General features: G+C 40.5%; 1 protein-coding gene across 1 annotated transcript in view; it reads right to left on the reverse strand.

Annotated features, from left to right (window-relative positions):
* Positions 1–2,145: 2,145 nt before the first annotated feature.
* LOC138681692 (KN motif and ankyrin repeat domains 1-like) overlaps positions 2,146–14,224 on the reverse strand; it is a 48,473-nt gene continuing 36,394 nt past the window's right edge. The window contains exon 3 of the mRNA XM_069769453.1: positions 2,146–5,225. Within this exon, the coding sequence (XP_069625554.1) occupies positions 3,619–5,225 (1,607 nt within the window). The 3' untranslated portion in view covers positions 2,146–3,618. The remainder of the gene's footprint in view (positions 5,226–14,224) is intronic.

Below are 14,224 nucleotides of genomic sequence, written 5' to 3' on the forward strand. Positions count from 1 at the left end.
ATCCGACCCTAGTGAAGCTGATATCACCTCACGTTTTTCCGGTTGCTGTATTATATATAATGAATACAGCCACGGATCCGGTATCCGTCTTTGCGCCTGTTCTGGGTAGTGATTAATGCTACCCGGTTCTCACAATGTCCTTTTTCTCTATCCCTCTTCTCCTCAGGCCGGTGATTTAGGCCTGGTAACAGTCACAGGGCTGTTAGAGATTCAACTGTATGACCTCTCACTATCAGCTCCTTGGCCCAACTGCCATTTCTTCTCTCAGACCAGAATGGATCAAGGGGAGTCTCTGGAGCTCCCCCTTCTGGCCGGAGGTGGTAGTGCAGTCTTGCCATTTTAGTATTTGTACTTACTGTCAGTAACTATTTTTGTGGCAAATACCCCTAGGGGTGCCACACGTTCATTTTAGATCGGTGCGCCAGGGGAGAGAAGAGTTGAGTTTTACTGTGAGGGCACATAAAGGGGCAATGGAGGAAATTATGGGGTACATTACGAGGCAATACTGGACATTTTAGGGCAATTGGTGAATTATGAAAGGAGACATAGTATAGCAAGGGGCAATGGAAACAATACTCAGAGAAGCATTGTGGGAGAGATATGGAAAACGGGCAGTTTGGGATGACATTATGGAGAAGGGCAGTGTGGTGTGTTTATTATAGAGAGGGGAAGTGAGGGTACATATTATGGAGAGGGGCTATGAGGGGGAGTTTTATGGAGAAGGGAAGTGTGGAGGGTAAATTATGGAAAGGTGTACTGTGAGGGATTTATTTTAGAGAAGGGCATTGTGGGGTGTTCAATATGGAGAGGGGTTATTGTGGGGGTGTGTTATTGGAAGGGGCTGTGAGGGGATATATTATGGAAAGGAGCAGTGTGGGCAGTTTATTATGGAGAAGGGAAGTGTGGGGTGTTTATTATGGAGAGGGACAGTGTGAAGGAGATATTATAAAGAGAGGCAGTATGGAGGGGACTGATTTAATCAACAAAGATATCATTTTAATCAGTATAACGGCACCGACCTGACACTGTCTGTAGGTTACTGAGCACAATCTTGCTGACAGGTTCCCTTTAAGCACTACCAATGACCCAGTACATAGCCTGGATAATGATACTATATATTTTTTTCAATTTCCCAGTAGTTTTTATCGTATATGAAACCAAGAGTGCCAGCTATGGCTTTGTGCAGTACTACAGATTTCAGTGATTCTTATTTTAAAAAACAATGGTTAACATGTTTGCAAACGTACGTAGAGAAAAAGTGTATAAAACAAAAAAACGGAGTATATAGATCCCAATACACATATTTAAAAATATACGTTTTTTATTAATCAACAATATTCTGAAAACATTACATCAGTAAATACATATATAGCACAGGATAAAGTGAGGAGGAAACAGATGGTAGCGGCGAAACAGAAAGAAAAGTATATATCACATCCCTGGGGCTGCTAGTACAAGATCACTAGTATAAGGATTTCATGTGACAAATGCCACAATCTCCCATAGTTAAATTATTAGTTAAAGTGCCACAGTGCAAAGATATTACCATTCATAAGTACCAAGCAGCTTACCCATCGTGTATGGATGTCTTTCCATGTTCCACACGCAGCCCCCCTGACGCACGTTTCGCGGTCTGCTTTTTCAAAAAGAGACCCCTTTCAAAAAGAGACCCCTGTGGCACTTTAACTAATAATTTAACTATGGGAGATTGTGGCATTTGTCACATGAAATCCTTATACTAGTGATCTTGTACTAGCAGCCCCAGGGATGTGATATATACTTTTCTTTCTGTTTCGCCGCTACCATCTGTTTCCTCCTCACTTTATCCTGTGCTATATATGTATTTACTGATGTAATGTTTTCAGAATATTGTTGATTAATAAAAAAACGTATATTTTTAAATATGTGTATTGGGATCTATATACTCCGTTTTTTTGTTTTATATATATTGGGGAGTATCCTAGGCTGTCCCAGAGATTTAGGCAAAAATATTGGGAGAGATATATTTATTTTCGGCCCAAAATTTATGTTAATTTTTGTGAGTTTTGTGTGGAATAGAGAAAAAGTGACCTTGATGTTTATGGAACCAGAATTTAGGCTTCATCTCCAATGGAATAATTAACGGTTTTAATATGATGCCCAATGTTCCTGAATATAAACTTTATTGGAAAATCTACAAAGACGTACATGCAATTTTAGATTTACATTACTTACATATGTAAGTGGTTGATTACAGATTACTTCTTAGTCCACAGGATTTGAGACCTTTGTTCTGTACTGTACAAATTCTAAGAAGTGCCAGTATGTTATAGATAACAAAATGTATTTCTATGATATGTATCCAACAATTTCCCTTTTGTAAACTTTTCACAACTTATTACTGTGCCTCCTGTTTTGCTGTAACAATATTTAACTACAACACAACACATACATACCTTGAGTGTATATACATCATACAAATAAACAGTTATATCGTTTATTTGAGGTTTATTTTTACAGTGCAATTTCACAGTCCCACAGAACATATAGACAGACATATTACACCTGTATGCCTATACAATGACATACTTTATGTCTGCTCTGGACTCCCTTTGAAAAAAGTTTACGGTTTCATATATTTTTTTGTATTTTTAATACACTTCTTTGATAGATAATTGTCTACTAACGTCTAGTCTATATATAGGTCAGAATATATATTTTACACATAAATCTAATATATAATTGCCTAGAATACTACTTCCTGCAATTTGTGCCAACTTCCGTGGCTTTGTCCGGAGCTAATGTCCGGAGCTAATGTCCGGAGCTAATGTCTGGAGCTAATGTCCGGAGCTAATGTCCGGAGATAAGTGACGTCAACAGTGTCCAGTGTCTGATTGGTTGCCGCCTGCTGCGAGCGACCAATCAGAAACGTGCCGTACTGTGACACACTCCGCCCGCCATTTTGATGTGATTTTTGAATTTTTACCTCACAGCAAGTTTCTACTGCGTGGAGGCGGGCCCAGTGACGTTGCTCTTCAAGCTCCTGCCGAATTTCGTCAAAAAAATGATAATACCATTTACCAAAACTATATATATTTAGTTGTGAAGTGGTTCAGTGACATTTTCACACCAATTTTGAACTTTTGTTTGGCGTTTTCTCCATATACTGCCTATTATTTTTGTTCTTTCTTACTATTATTTATTAATTGTATTATTCTTACATTTGAATAAATAAAGTATATATGGATTCTAGACTCCCGATTCTTTAGAATCGGGCTGCCATCTAGTATACTATAATAATTCAGAATAATCATAAATATGTCTGACTGCTGCTTTGTCGTTACTTACTCAGCAAACCTAATGTTTGCAATCTCTCACTTCCATCTACATCTTCTTATTCTTCATTTCCATCATGCATCATATTGGGTGAGTTTTGAGTAATTATAAACTTTTGTCCCTTGCTTCCGCAGATATGTTAGGATCACTTTCTGTACTTATCAAACCTTTGTCTTTATTTATATCATGCCAAAATACAGAGCTTTTGACATCTTTACTCTTGTAAACTATTAGTGGTTCCTCTGACAAATGGAGAATTTTTTGTTTGGTCCCTTGTTGGCAAACATTTCCTGTTGGATCACATTATGCCTCAAAACTTTCAGCTGTTTTTTCCACTGTAGCATATGGGTTGTCTGCAAGTATACTTGCATCTATAGCATCAGAAATGTCAGAGAAAGACGAACAAACTGTATTTGTGACCACCATTTTTAAATCAGCTTCTGGTACTTCCCTGTCATGTGGTATTGATGCTTCAAGCAATGATCCCACTGGATCTGTTTGAAGTATCATGAGTTTATCAACTGCACACCTAGCTTGACCAGAGGCAACAGCTATCCTAAGCTCCTCTAGCTCATCAGCAGCTGCCTTTACATGATCTTCAAGCATATTAATAACTGACCTTTGGTGTTCTACTGTATGCTGAAAAAGCTGTATCTCCTTTTCTACATCAGAAGATAAACCTAATAAAGATTCCATGACCCATTCACCTACATCTTTTGTTTCAGGAGAGGTTTGGAGTGCAACATCTTTGCTTTCTTGCCTTGATCTGTAATAAAAAACACTATCTGCCATACTAACATCATCTCCAACGGCAACTGACTTGCAAGTCTTCACTTTCAGTGCTGGCTGGTGACCAAATGGTTTCTCACCTGCCTTTTTCTTGCTACCTAAATTCCTATCTGCATAACTATTCTTCCCTGTCGTGAGATTTTTTAGCTCTGCTATTTTATTTGTTTCATTTCTGGTAGGATCAAAATTACTATTCTGCTCAGCCTGAGCTTCTTCCTTCCTATTTCTGTCCATTCCATTCAATGAAGAATCAACAACACTTGTTGGCCCATTATTAACCTTGCTAGCTTTCTCTTTTTCCAAATCATAAGTGAGCTGTTTATTCTCCCTTTCCAGTCTTGAAATCTTCATCTGTAATGCAGGCATACTCTTTACCTGATCTTCTAGATCTTTCAGTCTTTTTAATGATGCAGCCATCTGCTCACGTATATATTGAAGATGTGCTGGAGAAATGTTTGCAGCAGGGGAGCTTGTACCAGAACTTATTGGACTTATTTTTAGAGATCCTGTGAAGCTTTGATTTGTTCTGGTGTGATCTTCTCCACTTTTGATCTGATACATAGTCAGTGATGTTTGGGTAAGGTTTGGTGAACTTCTACTAGCATTGCTAAGTTTAGAAAGATTTGAAGCCTGCATGTTTACATGATATAGATTTAGATGTTCTTGTTGAAGCCTCCTACTAGTTTCCAGTAGTGTTTTTTCAACTTGAGAACTCCTTACAAAGTTCTTTGCTGGTGGAGGTGGAAGCAGTTTAAAAATTGGCATTGGGGACAAGGGGTTGGACTTTTTTAAAGTCAAGGTTTCTTTAGTGTGTGAGGAATTCATTTCTTTTCTACCAGTGAAAAATACAGAATCCGATGTTCCATCTTCGCTATGGCCCAAAGATTCTGTAGAAACCCAATCACCTGTTTGACTTGACAGACTTCTTAAAGATGATGTGGAACAGCGTAGCCCCCTTGGTTTTCGATTGGCTTGTAGTTTCTTTAATGTTTGACCACTTTGAATATCATTGACATATTTTAAAAAATCCAAATCCAACTGGAATCCATATGGAGTTTCAACAGAATATGAAACTTTCTCATTTTCATTCTGATCCCAGTGCAAAAAGGGTCCTCCCATACCTTTGAAAAAAAAATAGTAATATATTATTTACTAAAATAAGCACATTAATCAAACCTTACTGTGGTTGTCAACAATTAGAAAACATGGCGCCACACCTGTCCAAGGGTTAGATTTGGAATTGTAAATTAGCTCAAAATGAAAGAGGCAGCACATTGATACCACAAACAACCTGTCAAAAAATATTGCAATGTTTTAGAAGACAGAAGCCATAGTTTTCTAAAGCCAGGCACCCTCTTTAAATGTTTATCTGTTTTTGTCAAGAACATTCAAATTAGTTTGCTCAACTAATACAAATATCTTCTTAAAGGCGTTTTCATGGAATAGTGTTTTTCATCCCATTAGCTAGTGCTTGATGAAAGTAATATAAAGAGCTGTAACTTACCCTTTCCGGTAGAGATGAGCAGATGAGGCAAAATTCAAATTCACAGGTTTGTGTGTTTTTTCCTGAGAAATTAAATTTGCAGAGAAGTAATTCTCTGTGAATTTAATGTTCCTTATTATGATCTGCTTTTTTAAACCTCAGAACATAATAAATGTAATATGTGAAAAATAATAAAAATCCTTATAATGACCTAACTGCTCACCTCTCCAGTCTCACCGCCTGTCGTCCAATTCTCGTTGCATCTTTGGATTGGTGGTGGTAAAATCCCCGGGCCTGGGTAACAGATTAACACTTCTGGATAACATCATACATCTGAGCGTGGGTCACAATCTTTGCTGGCACATGCAGAAAATCGTCCTGGGCCCAGCAAATCTAGAAGTTTTGGCCTAGTGACCAAGGCCTACGACAGGACTGGATGGTTTGCTGTGAGGAGTCATTTGGCTAAAGAGGCAAGTATAAGATTTTTTTTTACATTTTTTAACCCCTTAATCCCATATGACGTACTATCCCGTCGAGGTGGGGTAGGCCTTAATTCCCACCGACTGGATAGTACGTCATATGCGATCGGCCGCGCTCACGGGGGGAGCGCGGCCGATCGTGGCCGGGTGTCAGCTGACTATCGCAGCTGACATCCGGCACTATGTGCCAGGAGCGGTCACGGACCGCTCCCGGTACATTAACCCCCGGCACACCGCGATCAAACATGATCGCGGTGTGCCGGCGGTACAGGGAAGCATCGCGCAAGGACGGGGCTCCCTGCGTGCTTCCCTGAGACGATCGGTACAAGATGATGTGCTCACCTTGTACCGAGCGTCTTCTCCCTGCAGGCCCCGGATCCAAAATGGCCGCGGGGCTGCATCCGGGTCCTGCAGGGAGTACTTCCGGGTCGCCTGCAGGTGCTGGTAAGCCTGCAGCGATGTCAGTGAGATTGCTGATCTTAGGCTACGTTCACATTAGCGTTTTGCGTGTTTGCGTCGGGTGACGCAGCGGCGACGCATGCGTCATGCGCCCCTATATTTAACATGGTGGACGCATGGACATGCGTTGTGCTGCGTTGTGCGACGCATGCGTTTTTTTGCCGCAAGCGTCGAGCCCAGAAAACGCAACAAGTTGCATTTTTTTTGCGTCCAAATTTTGGCAAAAAAGGACGCATGCATCGCAAAATGCAGCGTTTTTGCGTGCGTTTTGGTGCGTTTTTATTTGCGTTGTGCGTTGCGTCGCTGACGCAGCGGCGCACAACGCAAATGTGAACGTAGCCTTACAGAGTGCTATGCAAACTGTAAGATCGGCGATCTGTGATGTCCCCCCCTGGGACAAAGTAAAAAAATTAAAAAAAAAATTTCCACATGTGTAAAAAAAAAAAAAAAAAATTACTAAATAAATAAATTAAAAAAATATATATTATTCCCATAAATACATTTCTTTATCTAAAAAAAACAAAACAAAACAATAAAAGTACAAATATTTAGTATCGCCGCGTCCGTAACGACCCGACCTATAAAACTGTCCCACTAGTTAACCCCTTTAGTGAACACCGTAAGAAAAAAAAAAAAAACGAGCCAAAAAACAACGCTTTATTATCATACCACCGAACAAAAAGTGGAATAACACGCGATCAAAAAGACGGATATAAATAACCATGATACTGCTGAAAACGTCATCTTGTCCCGCAAAAAATGAGCTGCCAAAAAGCATAATAAGCAAAAAAATAAAAAAGTTATAGTCCTGAGATTAAAGCGATGCCAAAATAATTATTTTTTCTATAAAATAGCTTTTATCGTATAAAAGCGCCAAAACATAAAAAAATGATATAAATGAGATATCGCTGTAATCGTACTGACCCGACGAATAAAACTGCTTCATCCACTTTACCAATCGCGGAACGGTATAAACGCCTCCCCCAAAAGAAATTCATGAATAGCTGGTTTTTGGTCATTCTGCTTCACAAAAATCGGAATAAAAAGTGATCAAAAATTGTCATGTGTCCAAACATGTTACCAATAAAAACGTCAACTCGTCCCGCAAAAAAAAAGACCTCACATGACTCTGTGGACCAAAATATGGAAAAATTATAGGTCTCAAAATGTGGAGACGCAAAAACTTTTTTGCCATAAAAAAAGCGTATTTTAGTGTGTGACGGCTGCCAATCATAAAAATCCGATATAAAAAACACTATAAAAGTAAATCAAACCCCCCTTCATCACCCCCTTAGTTAGGGAAAAATAATAAAATTAAAAAAATGTATTTATTTCCATTTTCCCATCAGGGTTAGGGTTAGGGCTAGGGTTAGGGTTGGGGCTAGGGTTAGGGCTAGGGTTGGGGCTGGGGTTGGGGCTGGGGTTAGGGCTAGGGTTAGGGCTAGGGTTGGGGCTAGGGTTGGGGCTAGGGTTGGGGCTGGGGTTAGGGTTGGGGCTAGGGTTAGGGCTAGGGTTAGGGCTAGGCTTAGGGTTGGGGCTAGGGTTAGGGTTGGGGCTAGGGTTAGGGTTGGGGTTAGGGTTGGAGCTAAAGTTAGGGTTAGGGTTGGGGCTAGGGTTAGGGTTGGGGCTAAAGTTAGGGTTAGGGTTTGGATTATATTTACGGTTGGGATTAGGGTTGGGATTAGAATTAGGGGTTTGTCAGGGTTAGGGGTGTGGTTAGGGTTACCGTTGGGATTAGGGTTAGGGGTGTGTTAAGGTTAGGGTTTCAGGTAGAATTGGGGAGTTTCCACTGTTCAGGCACATCAGGGGCTCTCCAAACGCGACATGGCGTTCGATCTCAATTCCAGCCAATTCTGCGTTGAAAAAGTAAAACAGTGCTCCTTCCCTTCCGAGCTCTCAACAAGGGTTTACCCCAACATATGGGGTATCAGCGTACTCAGGACAAATTGGACAACAACTTTTGGGGTCCAAGTTCTCTTGTTATCCTTGGGAAAATAAAAATGTGGGGGGCTAAAAATCATTTTTGTGGGAAAAATAAGATTTTTTTTTATTTTCGCGGCTCTGCGTTGTAAACTGCAGTGAAACACTTGGGGGTTCAAAGTTCTCACAACACATCTAGATAGGTTCCTTGGGAGGTCTAGTTTCCAATATGGGGTCACTTGTGGGGGGTTTGTACTGTTTGGGTACATCAGGGGCTCTGCAAATGCAACGTGACGCCTGCAGACCAATCCATCTAAGTCTGTATTCCAAATGGCGCTCCTTCCCTTCCGAGCTCTGCCATGCGCCCAAACAGTGCTTCCCCCCCCCCCACATATGGGGTATCAGCGTACTCAGGACAAATTGGACAACTTTTGGGGTCCAATTTATCCTGTTACCCTTGTGAAAATACAAAACTGGGGGCTAAAAAATCATTTTTGTGAAAAAAAAAAAGAATTTTAATTTTCAGGGCTCTGCGTTATAAACTGTAGTGAAACACTTGGGGGCTGAAAGCTCTCAAAACACATCTAGATAAGTTCCTTAGGGGGTCTACTTTCCAAAATGGTGTCACTTGTGGGTGGTTTCAATGTTTAGGCACGTCAATTTTGCATTGAAAAGTCAAATGGCGCTCCTTCCCTTCCGAGCTCTGCCATGCACCCAAACAATGGTTTACACCCACATATGGGGTAACAGCGTACTCAGGACAAATTGCACAACTTTTGTGGTCTAATTTCTTCTCTTACCCTTAGGAAAATAAAAAATTGGGGGCAAAAAGATCATTTTTGTGAAAAAAAAATGATTTTTTATTTTTACGGCTCTGCATTATAAACTTCTATGAAGCACTTGGTGGGTCAAAGTGCTCACCACACATCTAGATAAGTTCCTTAAGGGGTCTACTTTCCAAAATGGTGTCACTTGTGGGGGGTTTTAATGTTTAGGCACATCAGGGGCTCTCCAAACGCAACATGGCGTCCCATCTCAATTCCAGTCAATTTTGCATTGAAAAGTCAAATGGCGCTCCTTTCCTTCTGAGCTCTGCCATGCGCCCAAACAGTGGTTTATCCCCACATATGGGGTATCAACATACTCAGGACAAATTGTACAACAACTTTTGGGGTCCATTTTCTCCTGTTACCCTTGGTAAAATAAAACAAATTGGAGCTGAAATAAATTTTGTGTGAAAAAAAGTTAAATGTTCATTTTTATTTAAACATTCCAAAAATTCCTGTAAAACACCTGAAGGGTTAATAAACTTCTTGAATGTGGTTTTGAGCACTTTGAGGGGTGCAGTTTTTAGAAGAATGGTGTCACACTTGGGTACTTTCTATCATATAGACCCCTCAAAATAACTTCAAATGAGATGTGGTCCCTAAAAAAAAATGGTGTTGCAAAAATGAGAAATTGCTAGTCAACTTTTAACCCTTATAACTCCCTAACAAAAAAAAATTTTGGTTCCAAAATTGTGCTGATGTAAAGTAGACATGAGGGAAATGTTACTTATTAAGTATTTTGCATGACATATCTCTGTGATTTAAGGGTATAAAAATTCAAAGTTGGAAAATTGCGAAATTTTCAAAATTTTTGCCAAATTTTAATTTTTTTCACAAATAAACGCAAGTTATATCGAATAAATTTTACCACTAACATGAAGTACAATACGTCACGAGAAAACAATGTCAGAATCACCAAGATCCGTTGAAGCGTTCCAGAGTTATAACCTCATAAAGGGACAGTGGTCAGAATTGTAAAAATTGGCCCGGTCATTAACGCGCAAACCATCCTCGGGGCTTAAGGGGTTAACATTGCAATGGCCTTTTACAGTTTAGAAGAATGGTGGCCATTTTGCTGAAAATTTAATTTTGCCAAATTCAGATTTTTGGAAATTTGAGTAGAATTCAATTTCATTTGAATTTATTCACTCATGTCTACTTCCTGGGTCCAGTGATGCTTTTCAATTACTGCTTTGATGGTTATTTACAGCTTTCAGCAGTTATTACTACAGGGCACATTACCATTGTGACCAACCAATGTGCTCAGTATCAATTTTGATGGCGTGACCCTGTGAATAATCACTGGAGCATCATTAAAGAGGCACTTCTGGACCTCAGGAGAGCGACAAACAGATCCAATTATTATATTCACAAAGCACTGGCTGATCAAGTGAAAAATGATCTACAGTACAGCCCCTATACCCATTCAATCAGTTATACATAGCTGGGTTTCTGTTGAAACTGTCAGGATCAGTCACAACACAGATTCCCGCAGTTCAAACCCTCAGATGCTGTGGTGAATAGTGATCACAACATCTGAAGAGTTTGATATTAGCAAAGCATTTCATCCAGTACATATTCCCTCCAAAATAATGATCATGTGTACAGATGTGATATTATGGGAACATGCAATTTTAACCATGATCTCTGGGCTAACAGAAGTGTGGTCTAATAGATGGCCTGTCAGCATAATACTGACAGACAGGTATAATACACTCTGCTTCATAAATAGAGAAGTTTATTATCCAAAAGATCAAGGAGTCGGTCTCCAAGTGGGATTAATAAACAAAAACACTTATTCTGTATGTTAAACCCTGTAAAAAAAATATGAAAAACCATTATATAATTGCCTTATACACTCCTTATTTTGATCGGGGGGTGCGACACCAGGGACCTGCACAAATAAATTATTACCGGAGCAGCCTCGGGCCACAAGTAGCAGCTGAAAACTTTTGGCTGCCACCGGTGTGTAGCTGTGGCTAGGTATTTTTTTAAAATCCATCCTATATTTTGATCGGGGGGAGGGTGTTACACTAGTACCTGCGCCAATCAATTGTTACCTGAACAGCCTTGGGACAAAAGTTCTAGGCTGATATAGTTTTGATGGAGTTCCTGTGTTCAGGCAGCATCTGAAAACTTCTGGCCACTACTGACCACTGTAGGTGTTCAAACCCACCCCATATTTTGATTAGGGAGAGGATGCAACACTAGGTACCTCTGCCAATCAGTTGCTACCAGAGCAACCTTGAGCCAGAAGTTATCAGATGCTATAGTTTTGATGGAGCATCTGTGTACCGGCAGCATCCAAGAATTTCCATTCATCACCGACACAGGCAACAGTTGATTAGCAAGCGTGGCAGGTGTTGAGCTCTCACCAATCAGTTATAGCAAAGTAGTGTCCAGCCTCTCTACCATGTCAATTTTACTGCGTGGTGAACACTATACATTGTCCCCCCAAAGAAGAATCCTCACACCTTCAACTGAAAATAATAATAATAATTGGCTTCATAATAAGAGATGAGCAAACTTGTTCGCAAAACATTCGCTAATCTCAAATTTAGCACGAATGTAGCACATTTGGATTTGTTTTGGTTTCTCGAGCATTTTTCCACAAAGTTGGAAAATTTGATCACAGATTGGAAAAAGATCGCTTTTCCACTAATGCTTTTGTTTTGAGTTTGTCTAGGATACTTAGTGGTGCTGTATGATGAGCTTGTCTATGTCAGAGGAACGGCAGAGCGTAATTTTTTTCTTTCTTTTTTGTTCTGTAATGACTTAATGTTTGTACATTCTGGCTGCCAAACCACGATCCAGACACCATCCTCAACATCATGACACAAGGTCTTCTGTGACTGACTGGAAGCCACGGTTCCCTGAAAAATCCCCACAGGAAAAATGCCCTCAGTAAAATTGCCCACATGGGAAATTGCCCATTGCAGCATCACAAAGTTTCAGATCTATAATATTTGAGGTGCAAGGTGAGGATGTTCACATGATACCTGATCAACTTGTGATTTACAGTTGACCTAGTGCAAAACTGCAAAAATGATGAATATCAGTGGTTTGTAGCAGTCTGTCATTATCAGCAATAGATACATATAGTCTGCTCTCATCTCTCACTGATTCTGCCTTACCCCACCCACCAGCCCAGAACAGCAGCACATGCAGAGCCAGCAACAGTGTGATCCAGAGGAGCCAGCACTGCTATCAGTAGCAGTCCTGGAAGCCCAGAAGGCACATCAGAAAAGTGAGATTCTGTCACTTGTACCACCTTGTGTTCTTGCTGAGAATGTATGATATGTTTTTGCAGGGGTGTAACTGAAGTCCGATGGGCCCCAGTGTGAAATTTGGATCTGCCCCCCCACACACACACACACGTTGGTCAGCTGTATGGGTCCCTGTAGCATTCTAAATTCTATAAACACTTATGAATTGCCCCCCTCCCCCTTCAATATGTAGTAAATAATGTCCCCCATCCTGGTATATATGCCCATTATCCTGGTGACTATGTCCACATCCTGGTATATATGTTCCTATGCTGCTATATATGGTCCCCATCCTGGTATGTACGGTCCACATCCTGATTTACATGGTCCCCAATCCTAGTGTATGTGTCCCCATTCTGCCCCATATGCATAATTAACCCCTTTCGGCCATCGATCGTACTATCCCGTCCATGTGACCTGGGACCTAATTCCCATGGACGGGATAGTACGTCATACGCCATCGTTAGCGCTATCAGGGGGAGCGCGGCCGATCGCGGCTGGGTGTCAGCTGATCATCACAGCTGACACCTGGCACTATGTGCCAGGAGCTGTCACGGATCGCTCCTGACACTTTAACCCCTGGAACACTGCGATCAAATAAGATCACAGCGTCCAGGAGTCAAAGGGAAGCATGACGCAGGGAATGGGCTCCCTGCGTGCTTCCCTGAGACCCTCAGATCAACACAATGTGATTGCGTTGTTCCGAAGGTCTCCTCCCTGCAGGCCCCCAGATCCAACATGGCCACGGAGTCCTTCCGGGTTTTGCAGGGAGGTGGCTTCTCAGTGCCTGCTGAGAGCAGGCGCTGAGAAGCCTCCTACACTGCCTGTCAGATCGCTGATCTGACACAGTGCTGTGCAAAGTGTCAGATCAGCGATCTGACACTATATAATGATGTCCCACCCTGGGACAATGTATTTTAAAAAAAATTCCCAAATAAAGAGAAAAAAAGTAAATATTTTTCTAAAAAATACATTTCTTTATGTAAATAAAAAAACTATAAAAGTACACATATTTAGTATCGCCGCGTCCATAACGACCCGACCTATAAAACTGTCCCACTAGTTATCCCCTTCAGTGAACACCATAACAAAAAACAATGCTTTATCATCATACCACTGAACAAAATGTGGACTAAAACGCGATCAAAAAGACAGATATAAATAAACATGGTACCACTGAAAACATCATCTTGTGCCGCAAAAAACGAGCCACCATACAGCACCATCAGCAAAAAATAAAAAAGTTATAGACTTCAGAATAAAGCGATGCAAAATAATTATTTTTGATATAAAATAGTTTTTATTGTATAAAAAAATGATATAAATGAGGTATCGCTGCAATCATACTGACCCGAAGAATGAAACGTCTTTATTACTTTTACCACACGCGAAACGGTATAAACGCCCCACCCAAAAGAAATTCAGGAATTGATGGTTTTTGTTCATTCTGCCTTCCAAAAATCGTAATAAACAGCGATCAAAAAAGTCATGTGCCCGAAAATGGTATCAATAAAAATGTCAACTCGTTCCGCAAAAAACAAGACCTCACATGACTCTGTGGGCCAAAACATGGAAAAATTATAGCTCTCAAAAAGGTGTAGATGCAAAAACTATTTTTTGCAATAAAAAGCGTCTTTTAGTGAGTGACAGCTGCCAAAAACCCGCTATAAAAACCCGCTTTAAATA

Source organism: Ranitomeya imitator, chromosome 5 (assembly GCF_032444005.1).
Source record: "Ranitomeya imitator isolate aRanImi1 chromosome 5, aRanImi1.pri, whole genome shotgun sequence".
Classification (NCBI taxonomy): domain Eukaryota; kingdom Metazoa; phylum Chordata; class Amphibia; order Anura; family Dendrobatidae; genus Ranitomeya; species Ranitomeya imitator.